This window comes from Myotis nattereri (genome assembly GCF_964212035.1).
Source record: "Myotis nattereri genome assembly, chromosome: 5".
Classification (NCBI taxonomy): Eukaryota; Metazoa; Chordata; class Mammalia; order Chiroptera; family Vespertilionidae; genus Myotis; species Myotis nattereri.
In genome coordinates, this window is record NC_138080.1 from 1,572,659 (window position 1) to 1,588,165 (window position 15,507).

General features: G+C 58.3%; 1 protein-coding gene across 1 annotated transcript in view; it reads right to left on the bottom strand.

Annotated features, from left to right (window-relative positions):
• NDST4 (N-deacetylase and N-sulfotransferase 4) overlaps positions 1-15,507 on the bottom strand; it is a gene marked incomplete at its 5' end in the record, with an annotated part of 164,226 nt that overhangs the window by 1,786 nt on the left and 146,933 nt on the right. Inside the window, 5 exons of the mRNA XM_081090719.1 lie at positions 2,676-2,778; positions 8,659-8,768; positions 10,816-10,986; positions 11,878-12,052; positions 14,376-14,499. Of these exons, the coding sequence (XP_080946845.1) occupies positions 2,676-2,778; positions 8,659-8,768; positions 10,816-10,986; positions 11,878-12,052; positions 14,376-14,499 (683 nt within the window). The remainder of the gene's footprint in view (positions 1-2,675; positions 2,779-8,658; positions 8,769-10,815; positions 10,987-11,877; positions 12,053-14,375; positions 14,500-15,507) is intronic.

A 15,507-nucleotide genomic window follows, 5' to 3' on the forward strand; every position in this document is an offset into this window, starting at 1 on the left:
AATATGGGGGACCCGCTGCAGCGATCAGACTGTGGGTCCTGCTCCGTCACCGTGACGGCTCTGCTCTGGGTACAAGCACCGCCTCGCCCGGCTGGGAGCCGCCGCCTGGGCCCGGGGAGCCCCCCTGGGAACGCGGCCCATCCTCCTTCCGGAACCGCCCATCATGATGGAGGGACTCATCACCTCGTGGCCGAGACGACCTCGTCCCAGGGGCACCTGCTCTTTCCACCTCAGCCCCTCCTGCCTGTGATCTGGTCCCGGGCACCCGGAGGTCCCCCCCTCTGTGACCTCCCCCTCCCCTCAGGCCGCATGACCTGTAACCTGTACGATTATCCCTGTCTGCTTCCCATGCCGGTGACTCCTTCCCCCCATAGAAGCAGCTGGCGTGTGGGGGTGCAGAGCAGATGTCTGTGGGCGGCCTGCTGCTCCCTCTGCTGCCAGCAGGACTGGGTTAAACGCTCACAGAGGATCCAGCCCTCTCTCTGCTGAGTTGGCTCAGGTGGTGACAGGCGCCCGGACCCTTTGGTCGTCCAGTTACAAAAACATCTGGCGGACGTGTAGCTAAAAATGAGACCCGGTCCGGTGTGTCGGCTGTGGCTCGTTCATCACGCGCCCCGTTGAGGGTGGATGGTGACGTCCACGGAGAGAGACGGAGGGGGGGTCCTCTGATGCTACAGAGGAGCCAGGGAAGGGGCAGATCTGGTACCAACTCTACAGACCTCGCTGGACAAACTCAGATTCTTCCGCTGAATGTGGCCACCTTCTGCCACTTTGGGCCATGGCATGAAAACAAAACATCCCACAAACGGAAATTCACGTTTAAAGAAATCACTTATAATGTTACAGAAACATTTCCTATCTTTTTTGGGACCGAAATAGGTTTTCAAAAAATCATCAAGAACTTTCTGCTTCAAAACGGTCTCGTTGGAGACCATCCTGGGCCACGTCTCCGGTCCCTGTTCCTCGCCGGCTGCAGGGCTCGGGCCTTCGCAGACGGAGGGCTACACGCCAGGGTTACCCGACGGGCCATGACCCTCGCTTACGCTTTCTTTTCTTTCTGGAAAACAGCGAGTTCACCCTGGGGTTCCTGTCCGGGTGGCACCTGCCTCACCCTATCGCCCAGGGAGCTCTGCGCCCCTGATGGAAGGCGGGGAGGACAGGTCTCCGCCTAAGCTCAGCCGTGTTTTCCATCTGGTCAAAGCCACACCCTGCCTCGTCAGCCCGTCCAGTAATTTACCACGAATGGACCCCTTTCTTCCTACAAACTCCCCGCGCGCCTCCTGCGTCTGCTGGGTGAGGGGACTGGAACGGCCACACCCTTCGCGCACACCCACCTGGTGTTCCGTTATGTATCCTCTCGGGACCCCGACGCACACCCTCACGTCCCGATCAGCCGCTTGTAGAAGCGATGGGAACGTTACGCCCACGGACGTCTTGCAGGTTAAAGTGATTTTGGAAGCCCACTGACATTCTCAAGTCCAAGGTTCTAGTTTGAGGACCTCCCGGTCCCTCTGTTTCCATAGTAACGCCCACATCACTCCATCCCTCCCCTGCTCGCCTTGCCTGGGAGGGATGCTCGTGGTCTCTGCTCCGGAGGCTCGCTGCTTCCCAATCCCGAGCCTCCTCCGAGCAGCCCTCCGGCCACAGACCCCCCTGCCTCGTAGAGGGTCCCGCTCCCCGGATCTTATCAGACCAGGGGCCATAGCTAGCTCTCCCTCCCTCCCGTCAATCCAGGCCCATGACTGTCTTATCCTCGCTGACGTCCTGGCAGAAGAAGAGATAGACACTTGGTCTGTGTCGCGTCTCTGGCACAGCGCGCCTAAAACGGAACATGCCAGTGAGAGCGACCATGTCGTCTCTGTCAGGTGACGAGGTGGCCTTTGAACCTCACCCAGATGGGGCTGGCTGCTGGGAGAACCCAGCGGGCATAGAAGGTAGGAGCTCGAGCCCCACCCCTGACCCCTGGGAGGAGAGAGGGGTGGGGGTGGCATGATCCCCAAGGCCAGGGAGTGCCTCAGTCCTGCTGTAAGGGAGCAGCCACCCCGACACCTGATCGGAGGGACCACGATCTCCAGGTGGTGAAGCGGGGATATTGGGGAGAGGGGGTCCCCGAGGCATGGACGCCCTGCCCCTCCCCACCCGGCCCTGTGCTCCTCTCCCATTTGGCTGTTCCTGGGTGAGTCCCGTGTTTATCTGAGTTCTGGGAGCCACTCCCTCGAGTTAATGAAACCCAGGGAGGGGCGTGGGGCCCTGTGACTTCCAGCCGGTGGGTCACGGGGCACAGATGAGCCCGGGGGCTGGGAGGCCTCTGAGGGCGCGGGGAGGGCAGCCTTGCAGGCCTGAGCCCCGACCTGTGGCTTTGACGCTGATACGGTGGCATGAGCCGGACGGTAGAACCCCCGGCTGGGGCCCAGCACTGCCTGTCGGCGGGAGAAGCCCCTGGTCACGGTGCAGGGGCCTCCACGGCTTACTCAGCCTGTGCACAGAGCAGGCGCTGGGCGTGCACTTACAATGTAAACACGCTGCTCACACGTGATCCAGCCACGTGTCTGCTAACCCGTGTGGGCACCTCACACGCCTGGAGCGGGTTGCTGTCCAGTGAGCGTTTCCGCCCTCACTCCGGTGACGGTGTGCGCGTGGCTGCACCCCACGATCCTGAAACCAGGGAAACCCACCTGGGGGTCCATGGGCGGGTACTTCCGGCCTTTGCTTTTCCCCAGGCATTTGGTCTTCCCTCCTTCCAGCAGTTGGCACCAAAAGCCCTTCTGGGGGTCAAACCTGGAAGAGACCACACGTGGATGCGGTCAGAGAGATGATTACAAATGACGCGGAATCCGGTGGGGAGGCCTCCCCGGGGGACGGAGGGCCCTCAGGCATGTAATTCACCCCTACACGTAGTTGTTCAATTGGCCTGAGAGTTTAACCGAAATCAAATAAACACGATCTTATTACAGGGGAACCTCGTTCCGCTTCTGGAACCTCGTGCGTTTGAAAGGCTGATCGAGAAGCGATTGGTTCCAACACGGAATCATTTCCCCCTAGAAAGACTGTAAATGGAACGAATCCGTCCCAGACCCCCACCTGATCCCGTGTTAACCGTCCTCACACACAGCGCTTGTCTGATGGTCTGTTTACTGTATAAATTAACACTTCTTTTCTTTTCTTTTTAAAAAAATGTATTTTATTGATTTTTTACAGAGAGGAAGGAAGAGGGATAGAGAGTTAGAAACATCGATCAGCTGCCTCCTGGGCACCCCCTACTGGGGATGTGCCCGCAACCAAGGTACATGCCCTTGACCGGAATCGAACCCGGGACCCTTCAGTCTGCAGGCCGACGCTCCATCCACTGAGCCACACTGGTCAGGGCAACACTTCTTTTCTTAAACTTCTCGAACCACCCCTTCTGGCCTTACAGGGATTTTTCCTGAATCACTGCCCCGAAATGCAGTCACTGCCTAACTGCTCCCCCTTGATCCAAACCAACACCAGCTCTGCCACCTCGTCAAGCGCCTGGGACGGCTGTTGTGTGAGCACGTTCACACTTTACAACATCAGCACTCCCCAGGGCCTCTTCATGTTTTAAAACTGCTGATCGCCAGCAACAGAAGCCTTCTCTCCTGTGCTAGCCGGGGCCGGACGCGTCCTGTCTGCTGAGGTATCAGCCTGGAAGGGTTATCAGGTCAAACACGGATGATGTGGCTGACAACCGAGACATTTTTTTCTGTGAACAACTTGGTCGAGAACCGAATCGTTCGAGATGGGAGACGTCCGAGAAGCGAGGTTGGACTGTATCTTGGACTGTATCTGTTTTAGCATCTTCGTTCTGTCGTGGAAAGACACACCTTTAGTCCGAGCTTACGTTGAAGTGACTAAGTTCCATGTTTTCCTTGTTCACCCATAAGGATCAAGGCCTCGTCGTCAAGACGACAGCCCATGATGAAGGACCTTCAGCATATGAATCCACACCCTGATTCTCTGCCCGAGTGAGTCAGTGTCTCTGAAATCCTTCCATGGTCTACAGGGCAGGCAAACGTAGGGTGACAGCTGTGAGTACTGCAAACAGAGTTTATTCCTGTATTCTTACGTATTCATCACTGTATTCTTTCCCTTACAAGCAACTGTAAACCGACTTTTGCCCCACCCTGTACATACAATGACTTACTGTAATAAAAATAAAATTCCGTGGATACAATCATGAATGGAACACTCTAATTTGGAAAAATACTGTATGTTTTTACAGTTCAAAGGTTCATACCTTTCAAGGAGAGAATTAAAAGTGTAAAACACACCCAGCCCGTGTGGCTCAGTGGTTGAGCATCGACCTATGAACCAGGAGGTCATGGTTCGATTCCCGGTCAAGGGCACATGCCCGGGTTGGGGGCTCCATCCTCAGTGCAGGGCGTGCAGGAGGCAGCCAATCCATGATTCTCTCTCATCATCGATGTTTCTCTCTCTCTCTCCCCCTCTCCCTTCCCCTCTGAAATCAATAAAAATATATTTAAAAGGGTAAAATACAATGTGTTATGTTTGGGGACCGTGAGCCGGGCGAGGGCGGTTGGAGAACCTCACTTCTGTCGGAGCCGGTGACCCCAGCAGGCGGCTCAGGACCCTGGGACCCAGGTTTCTAACTCGCTTGGCTCCCAGGGCTGCGGGAAGTTACAGGAGAAACGAGGTGTGCCCTCATTCGCCTGTTTGAGCTCCACATGGGAGCAACTGAAAAGCAGAATTTCTGCTTAGGACTCACAAGGCAGGAACAGTGAAAGCCTGGGCCTGACGAGGAGAGGGGTGCTCGCAGCACCGCCTGGGACCCGTGGTGCATGGAACATGGGAGGTGCGCGGTCCTGCTGCTCAGCAGAGGTTCCGAGGGCGGAGCGTAATGGCCGGGGACGCAAAGTTCATTAGCGGCGGCACCTGTCGCCGCCCTGGGCCTTTGCCAGACACCGCGCCCTGGGGCTCACCGCTGCACACGGGAGCTTCAGAGTCCCCTGGCCGCCTGCGGTCAGAGCCGCGGCCCTGCGGCCCAGGCTGCCCGCGGCGCCCATGCTGTCCATGAGAATGAAACACATGGCGGGCGAACGGGCGCAGGGGCGGCGGGCCGTTTCCACCTGGGCTTCCTACCCGCTGCTCCCATCCCCGTCCTGCCTCCTGCTGAGCTTTCCTTCAGTCCCAATCGGAGCGGCGATGACAATTCAGCGGCTGCGCAGACGCGGCGGGACGTGGCCTCGTGGTGCCCGGTGGCCTTGCTGCCGGGAGGGTGGGTGACTGTCCCGGTGACACGCAGCGCTGGCCACGGAGCCCAGGTGTCTGCAGGCGCTGCTCTCAGGTGTGCGGGCCCCTTGCTCCCAGCCACCTGAGGGGGGAGAACCTTCCAGAAGCCCGCAGGGCCCCGCAGGTGGGCTGTCATCACCCGGAATCCACGCTGCTCTGCCGTCCTGGCTTCACTGATGGCCTTGCTGACGGCCGAGAGGGCGTTTCTCCTCCCTGGGGTACAGGGTGCATCTTCCTCCGTGCTCCCTGCGCACGGAACTGTGAGATGGAGACGCGCGGCCTCCTCGGACGAGGGCTGGACAGCTTTGAGGACGTGAGGCAGCTGCCATCCGCGTCCCTCCATGGCCCAGAGCGTCGCGCAGTTGTTAGTGTTCAGATGGCTGAGACGCATTAGAAACCAGCTGTTCAGTGTCGGCCATCTCCCTTCCCTGGGAGGCGTGGCAGCTATCGGACCGTCAGCAGCTGTTTGCAGTGAACAGGACGGACGCATTTCCTCAAGTGCCGCCGGGAGGCCGAGGTCGGCCTCCTCCAGAGCGAGGATGCACCGCGGGTCAGGGGTGCGGGGCCCTGGGGGTGCGCTGCCCGTGCTGGTGGCTCTGCGTGCAGGTAACACCTCCTCAGGGCTGCTCCCGAGACAGGGAGCCACCCAACCTCATACCTGCTTCTCCGTCCGCCCATGACCCTCTCGCTGTCTGATTGATAGCCACCTGCCAGGAGCCGGGGAAGGATGTGATCAGGCTCCTTAGGTGTCGGTCTGACATTGACTAGGCCTCCCCTCGGCCTGGGGAGGGAGGCCAGCGCACCCATTACTCTAGTAACGGCTCTGGCTTCAGCGGGTTTCGTTTGTGTTTGCCTTGTTTTCATTTTCCCACTTTAACTTACATGAAGACAGGGTTTTGTTTCCCAAGCTGCCTACAGTGATGCCTCTCCAACCACATCCCCATGGGCAGGAGACTCCCCTTCCCCCCGTGGACTTGAGTCCGCCTTCCCCCCATGGATTTGAGCTCCCCTCCCCCATGGACTTGAGCTCCCCTCCCCCATGGGTTTGAGCTCCCCCTCCCCCCATGGATTTGAGTCTCCCCTCCCCCATGGGTTTGAGCTCCCCCTCCCCCCGTGGACTTGGGCTGGCTGTGGTGACTTGGGTGTAATCAACAGAGCATGGCATCAATGGTGCTGTGTGACCTGTGGGCGAGGCCCAAGGAGGCCCTGGCTGTCTTGGACCACTGCCCCAACGTGCTGTCCACCCTCCGAGCCCAGCCAGCACGGAGAGCAAGCCCCATGAGGAGTGTCCTCCTGTTGAACCCAGCCTCTGATCCACCCCCATCCACCAGGCAGAGATGTGAGTGAGGACAGAAGGAAGAGTCAGGTTCAAGGTGGCGAAGGTCCTGAGTCATCTCCTCCTGGGGTCGCGGGATAACTCCGGCTGTGGTGGATCTGGGTGCGGGGTGAGCCTCCACCAGTGGGAGGACAGGCAGACACTCTGGCTGGGGACAGACAACACACCTGGACCACAGACCTGAAACCCACTGGAGGGCAGCCGCAGGCGGGGCAAGTAGAGGAATGTGTTGATGAGCTGGGAGACAAAGCCATGGAACTCCCAGAGCAGCAAATGAAAATAAACTTCAAGAGCATGAAGAGACCTGAAGGGACCTTGGGGACAGCAATTGCGATAACATTCACAATGTCAAGGTCCCGGAACCAGACAGCTTCCCTGGCGAATTCTACCGAAGAAGATCCCAATCCCTCAGACTCTGCCGCAACATCGAAGAGGAGAGAGAGCTTGCACATTTCCTAAGGCCCACGTTATCCCGACCGCAAACCAGGCAAGGACACAGAGAAGCAGAATTACAGGCTCATGTCCCTGGAGAATGTAGATGCAGAAATCCCCAACGAATCCAACAAGACGTGAACAGGCTCAGTCCCACACCGGCATCAAGTGGGACTCAGTCCTGGGAGACAAGAATGGTTCGACCCTTATAGTCCATGCAACTTTACCAAAACACTGAGAACCAACCGATGAACATAGGGGCACTGCAGGATTCAATGTTAATATTTGGAAATCTGTGGCATTTCTACACACAAATCATGAACCATTGGAAAGAGATCAAGAAAACAAACCCATGTACGATTGCATCTGAAAGAATAAAATACTTAGGACTACATTTAACCGAGGAGGTGAGTGACCCGCACACTGAAAAAGTAGCTTCCAGAAGATTCCAGGGCCCAGACATTCAAGTCACATCCAGACATCCACGTCTTCCCAGCGGTGGCCCCAGGTATGATGAGTAGAGACAAGCTGTCTCCATTCCCAGCCCACGGAATCCACGAGCCAATAACGTGGCAGTGGCTCCATGTTGGTGGGCTTGGAAATGGCCCCTCATGCAGCAACAGATCGTTGGACATGAGACATGATTCTCTCTGAGCAGGTTACCTCAAAATTCGCCTGGCAGGTGTGGCTCAGTGGTTGAGTGTCAACCTAAGAACCAGGAGGTCAGGTTCAATTCCCGGTCAGGGCACATGCCCAGGTTGTGGGCTCAATCCCCAGTGTGGGGCATGCAGGAGGCAGCCGATCAATGATTCTCTCTCATCACTGATGTTACTCTCTCTCTCTCCCTCTCCCCTCCTCTCTGAAATCAATCCTATATAATAAAAGGCTAATATGCAAATTGACCAAACAGCCAAATGACTGTTTGTTATGATGTGCACTGACCATCAGGGGGCAGATGCTCAATGCAGGAGCTGCCCCCTGGTGGTCAGTGCGCTCCCACAGGGGGAGTGCCGCTCAGCCAGAAGCCCTGAGCTGGGCTCATGGTTGGCGAGTACAGCGGTGGTTGCGGGAGCCTCTCACACAGGATGTCTGACTGCTGGCTTAGGCCCACTCCCTCTTGGGAGTGGGCCTAAGCCGTCAGTCGGACAACCCCCGAGGGCTCCCAGACTGTGAGATGGTGCAGGCAGGCCTGAGGAACCCCCCTGAGTGCACGAATTTCATGCACTGGGCCTCTAATAAAAATATAAAAAAAAGAAAAAAGAAATCTTCCCACTGTCATGGACCTCGTGATGCCATCGGGGCTTTGTTCCTGACCCATAGACTCCGCAGGAGAATGACTAACCTTTCACCTTTAAGCCTCCATTCCTGGAGATGGAAAAAGTGGACTTAACCAAACTTTTCCTGGGAAGAACTCACAAAAAAGGCAGACACTCCGTGGATAACTAGGATGTCCTGTCCCCCCCCACCCCCCCGCCCGCCGCCGAGGGCTCTTGAGTCACACAATGAGGTGTAAAAACGTGGCTCGTGCTAATGGTGCAGGCCCATCTGCACCCCCACCCCAACCCCGGGATCACTTATGACAGCAACTGAGGGGCGCTCGGGCGAGCATGAGGCAGACTCACGTCAGTGCTTCCGAGTAGTTGTAACGCGGCGTCACCCCCAGAAACTTCTGGACACCGTCCATCACAGTGGCCGGGTCGGACCTCAGCTGCTGCCCGTCAATAATCAGCAACTGCCAAGGCAGAAATAGTCACTGAGTGAGGAACAAAGCGAGATTAACTAGACTCAGCTGCCTCCCTGGACCTCAGATGACCTGAACCAGCGGGTTAACCTGCTCCACATGGAGTGCGTGTGCCATCGGTGTCTCCAGCGGGTTAACCTGCTCCACACGGAGTGCGTGTGCCATCGTGTCTCCAGCGGTTTAACCTGCACCACACGGAGTGCATGTACCATCGTGTCTCCAGTGAGTTAATCTGCACCACACGGAGTGCATGTACCACCGTGTCTCCAGTGGGTTAACCTGCACCACACGGAGTGCATGTACATCCGTGTCTCCAGTGGGTTAACCTGCACCACACGGAGTGCATGTACATCCGTGTCTCCAGTGGGTTAACCTGCACCACACGGAGTGCATGTACATCCGTGTCTCCAGTGGGTTAACCTGCACCACACGGAGTGCATGTACATCCGTGTCTCCAGCGGGTTAACCTGCACCGCACGGAGTGCATGTACATCCGTGTCTCCAGCGGGTTAACCTGCACCGCACGGAATGCATGTACATCCGTGTCTCCAGATGGAACGCATGGCAATGTCTACTACGCGGTGTCTTCACATGAACGATTAGTTTGCCGGAGGCACGATTTAGAGCCCTGAGGAGCCTGACTTTACGTCAGAAGTAACCGCAGACCCTCTCTTGGTTCAGTGGCTCCGTGGGAACAGGGTCCTCCATGGCCCGTGTGCTCAGGTAACCCCCAGCCCATGAAGCCCCCTGAGCACCCTGGAGCCCAGGGCAGAGAGCCTGGGGGTACCGAGGGGATCACCCCATTTCCTCGCAGACCCTGGTGAGGACGCAGCTTTCTGCCGCACCCAAGCGGGTTTGAGGGGGTAAGTGGGGCGGACGCTGTCCTGCCATCCTCACTCCTGGCTCCGCCCACCTTCCCGAGCACTTCCCACACGGGCGACAGTCTACTCCCCAGCGATGTCTTCCCTGTGAGCCCACGGGGACAGATGGCACGCGGGTAAGTGCATGCGTGGCGTTCCGTGGGCGTGTGGTCCCGGAGTCTCCAGTGTGAGGACCGACCACTTTGGGACCGGCCACTGTCCGCAGGGAGACCCGAGAACGGGGTCCATGCTGCTGACCCCATGTGACCACATTGACTGACATTAAACATGTCTGTGACTGTCAATCCTGCCTGTGGCCATGTTACCGCCTTCTCCCGTGTGTAAGACGCCCCCATTAGAAGACGCCCCCCACTTTTCCAACCCAAAATTAAGAAATCGATATTTTAAACATGTTGCTGGTTCTCCTCTCAAGGCTTCTTCTTTTTTGGCATCTTAAGAGCTGTTCTTCCTGTTTTCCCCACTGTCTGATCAGACACTCAGTGGGAGGGGGTCCACATGGTCTCTCTGCAGCTCTATTTCCATTCTCTTTTCAGAGCGGATGACATTCAGTTTGAGTTTTGCAGAGTAAGACAATCGCTTACCGGTATTTATCTTTTTATTTCTGACATCTGTATGGGCTCAGAAGGCTCTGGTCCCTGTTGCAACTGAGCACTCTCCACCTCCACCTCCAATTACAGCATCAGCTGACGTCAGTAACAATAAGGCTCGTGATTGGAGGTGGCCTGTTTGACCAGGTGGGGGCAGCAAGGCACCCACGCGGCTCCCTCCTCAGCTGACTTCCGTGTATAAGACGCCCTTCAATTTTCAGTCTCACGATTTTAGAAAAAAAATAGCGTCTTATACACGGAAAAATATGGTAATTCCCGTTTCCTTTTAAATATATGTTTATTGATTTCAGAGAGGAAGGTAGAGGGAGAGACAGATGGAAACATCAATGATGAGAGAGAATCATGGGTCAGCTGCCTCCTGCATGCCCCCACTGGGGATCGAGCCCATAACCCGGGCCTGTGCCCTGACCGGGAATCGAACCCTGGACCCTTCCGTCTGCAGGCCGGCGGTCTATCCACTGAGCCACACCAGCTGGGGCTCCCATGGTGTCTGTGAGATCGGCACCATCCTGGCCCAGTGCACAGAGGCGATCGGGGCCGGGACGCTACCTGCGAGGCCGCGAAGTGGGCCAGCCAGCGCTCGATGTGCACCGCGTACCAGCCGGGCACCAGGCAGCGCCGCTGCAGCGCCTTCCGGTCGGACGGGGCGCCCGGGCCGGTGGTGACCACCTCGTAGAAGCTAAACCGCAGGGCGGCTGGGTCTTCGTGCGACCGCTGGTGCTGCAACAGAGAAGCCGCTGTCAGGGGACGGCCTCCGTGCGCACCGGCGTCCACGCGCGTGAATGTGAGGTGAGTGCCTCCCCATGTCACGGAAGTCAGACGGACGATGGGTCGGTTCTAGAACGGCGGTTCTCAACCTGTGGGGTGCGACCCCTTTGGGGGTCGGACGACCCTTTCACAGGGGTCGCCTAAGACCACCGGAAAACACATACATAATTACATATTGTTTTTGTGATGAATCACTGTGCTTTAATGATGTTCAATGTGTAACCATGAAATTGGGGGTCACCACAACAGGAGGAACTGTATTAAAGGGTCGCGGCATTAGGAAGGTTGAGAACCACTGTTCTAGAATAAAAATGATGGTGAAACGTCTGGAAACGGACACCCAGCTCCCACCCCCTCCCAGCTTTTTGCCTCTGATTCCAGAATCTGCTCCGGGCAGACCTGTCCCAGCAGGGCCAGCGCCCTCTGCTGGTTCCACGGCCACAGGACAGCCTCCCTCACCCACACCCGGCTCTTCAGGGGACACAGAAGGTCCTCACTTATGTTCTCGGTAGGTTCCCGGGACTGTGGCCACACACGGGAGCATGAAGCCTGCTTTACCGGGGCTGACCCTCACACCTTAGGTCCCGGGCGTCGCACCCAGAGCCAACGAGAGGGTGATGGCAGAACGTTACCCCGGGAACTGCTACCTTTGGTCACCACCTGGGGGTCCGGGGGGAGTCTCGTTCCCCTTGACCCTGTTTCCACGAGTTCTGGTGACTTCAACCCTGGGCCCCTCCTGATCCTGCCCCCCCCCCCCGATCCTGTCCCACCCCCTTCCACCTGCTGTCCTCGCACCACGGCCCCGCTCCGTTCCCACGGCGACCGCTCCGGCGCCGCCCGCACCTGGTACCAGGAGTAGGCCCTGTCCGAGGGGTCGATGAGGATGGTGATGAGCTTGGCCTTGGGCACCAGGGAGGCTGCCCGCTTGGGAGCTTCTTCCGAGTGGAAGTAGTTGGCGCTCTTTTCAAACAGGAAGTCGCTGGTGACATTGGCCGGCGTTGGGAAGAAGTCCATGTACCTGCAGCGGGGAGATGCCGCGTGACGCTCCTGCCAGGGGGTGGCTGTCACTCACCGCGCGTCTTCACGTCCCCCCACAGGTTCCTAAGAGGCCGTGTGCTCACTGCCGGGCACTGGCTGTGCCGTGTGGCTGTGGGATGGCCGGTCGGGGAGGGAGCAGGGAGGCAGGGGGGCTGCGTGCGTGGAGGACCCGTCTCCCTGACGTGGCTGCGCTGCTTCCCCCCCTGAAGGCTGCAGGGGCCGAAGCTTCCTGCCCGGCCCTGCGGACACCGGTCCGCCCCTCACAAAGGCCCTCCCACGCTGCTGTGGCCGCTGCCTGTGATGCCAAACCCCACGCAGGGCCTGCAGGGGCCCCACAGCCCGATCCCAGGGCGAGGGGCGCGTCTCTACCGAGGGGAGGGGACCGGCTCCGGTGAGGCCCACTCAGCCGGGGGCTCCGACCGGCTGGGGGGGGGCTTGGTGGCAATTCCTCCTGGTTCCCCCTGCGGGACGGCCCTCAGGGACCGGTGCCTCTGCCTGGACCTGGACCGGGACCCAATCTCTAGACAACGGGGCGGAGCTGGGAGAGCCGGGAGCAGGTCACCGATGCCGGGTTCCTTCCATGTCAGTCCAGGAAGAAGACTGAGCGAACGTTTCTCAAATGCGTCTAAGGAACAACATGCACGGGTGGAGGAGGGGACCCAGAGCCATGGAGGCAGGGGCCCGAGGGCGGAGCCTGAGGGGAGGCGGAGGGGGAGGCGGGGGGGAGGGGGACGCGGTGGGGAGGGTGGGAGAGTAGGTGGGTGGGAGGTGGTCAACCAAAGCCCTTGTGTGCATCTGTGCACGGCCCCTGGACACGGACAAGGTGAGGGCCTGGGCCAGGGATGGGGGTGGGCTGGAGGGGGTCGATGGGGGAAAGAGGGGAAAATTGTAATACTTTCAACAATAAAGCTTAAAAAAAGGTAAAAAATGTTTTCAAATTCAAGGCAATATTCCTCTTATGCCCTGTGTGACTATCAGGGATGCGGTTTGTGTGACCGTCAGGGATACGGTTTGTGTGACCAGCAGGGATGCGGTTTGTGTGACCGTCAGGGATACGGTTTGTGTGACCAGCAGGGATGCGGTTTGTGTGACCGTCAGGGACGCGGTTTGTGTGACCATCAGGGATGCGGTTTGTGTGACCGTCAGGGACGCGGTTTGTGTGACCATCAGGGATGCGGTTTTGTGTGACCGTCAGGGATGCGGTTTGTGTGACCGTCAGGGACGCGGTTTGTGTGACCGTCAGGGACGCGGTTTTGTGTGACCGTCAGGGATGCGGTTTGTGTGACCGTCAGGGATGCGGTTTGTGTGACCGTCAGGGATGCGGTTTGTGTGACCGTCAGGGACGCGGTTTTGTGTGACCGTCAGGGATGCGGTTTGTGTGACCGTCAGGGATGCGGTTTGTGTGACCGTCAGGGACGCAGTTTTGTGTGACCGTCAGGGATGCGGTTTGTGTGACCGTCAGGGACGCGGTTTTGTGTGACCGTCAGGGATGTGGTTTGTGTGACCGTCAGGGATGCGGTTTGTGTGACCGTCAGGGACGCGGTTTTGTGTGACCGTCAGGGACGCGGTTTGTGTGACCGTCAGGGATGCAGTTTGTGTGACCGTCAGGGACGCGGTTTTGTGTGACCGTCAGGGATGCGGTTTGTGTGACCGTCAGGGATGCGGTTTGTGTGACCGTCAGGGACGCGGTTTTGTGTGACCGTCAGGGACGCGGTTTTGTGTGACCATCAGGGATGTGGTTTTGTGTGACCGGCAGGGACGCAGTTTGTGTGACCGTCAGGGACGCGGTTTTGGGAACCTGTGTTATTGCCACGACAAATCTCAGCTCACATCATCGCAACAGCCCTGTCTCTGCGGCTGATGAAGGCACACGTCGAGGGGTCTAGAATGAAACCCCCTCCCGATGCATCTGTCCCCGGGAAGACACCTTATACACCCGGTTCACACGCTCTAGGCCAAGCATGTCAGACTTCGTTTATCTGGCCCGTGTTAGCCTTTGAGCTTGACATGCATGCTCTGGGTGCAGTGACGGTGAAATAATAAAGGATCTTAAAGCTCCTTACGCATAATCCTTATGGAAAGTATCCCACAGTCCTCTACTCCCTCATCTTCACTGACCAGAAAAGCGTTACCATCACGGCACCGTCCACATCACATGACGGGCCACACCGACTGAGCGGGTTCATTTCTAATTCACGTGGTGGGTGACGCGGGTTCTGCGGTTCTGCGGGCGCCGTGGGCACCGCACCGCTGGGCTGCCCGTGGGCAGGTGGGGTGCATGCGCGTGACGGCGCTGTCCTCACCAGTCAATCCCCTTGTGGTAGTTGTTCCCGTTGAAGAACTGCACCTCCTCGAAGGTGCGGGGGCTGGGCAGGCTGCCGACGATGGACGGGTGCATCAGCAGGAACAGGTACAGGGCTGTGGTGCCTGGCGGGGGGCGGCGAGAGGAGAGGAGAGGAGAGGAGAGGAGAGGAGAGGAGAGGGGAGGGGAGGAGAGGAGAGGGGAGGGGAGGAGAGGGGAGGGGAGGAAAGGAGCGTTACTGCAGCAGCATCTTGGCTCAAAGAGCGCATCCAATGCTTTAAAATCTTATGATTTTTCAATATATTGTTACTGATGTCAGAGAGGCAGGGAGAGGGAAACATCAGTGAAGAGAGAGAACCATGGATCGGCTGCCTCCTGCACCCCCACTGGGGATTGAGCCTGGGTGTGTGCCCTTGACTGGAACTGAACTCGGGACCCTTCAGTCTGCAGGCGGACGCGCTAGCCACTGAGCAACACCAGCCAGGGCGCGCCATTCAATCCTTTAAAGAGTCACAGCGATCTCCCTAACGTCAGTGAGGGCGCTTCATGCGGCAGCCACCCAGGTGTGTTTTCATTCGTGTCCAGGGCTCTGTGGCCCTCAACACGCGATCGAAGGTCAGCGCCGAGTACGGGCCAAAGCCAGCAGGCTGGCGAACAGCCGGGGAGAACCTCAGAAATCGGGGTTCAGTTCCCTCCTGGCCGGGCGCGTGGCCGCAGCATCAGGGGCGTCCGGCCCAGCACCGGGCCCTGCTGGGTCCCCGATCAATGCCGTATCCAGGTCGGTTTAATAGAATCAAACTGTCCAGCAGATGCTGACTGGGCGAGTCTGTGCACATCCCCGCAGGGAAGGCCGGAAACACACCTCTGTGCCCCGCGCTGAAGGCGTGCATGGGGACGTGGGTCACGTGACAGGCCCTACCTCATGGGGAGACGGACGGGCCCCACCATGAGAGCAGAGCAGGGAGATTTCCCGCCCACAAGGAAGTGGGCGGTCAGGGAGGGCTCCCCGGAGGAGGCATGCTCTCAGGTTGGACCTTAGAAACACAGGTGTTCTCCGAAAGGTTAAAGCAAGGGGCAGACTTCTGGAAAGACGGCCTTGGTGAATTCAGACGGCGCTGGAGCCCCCGAGCCCC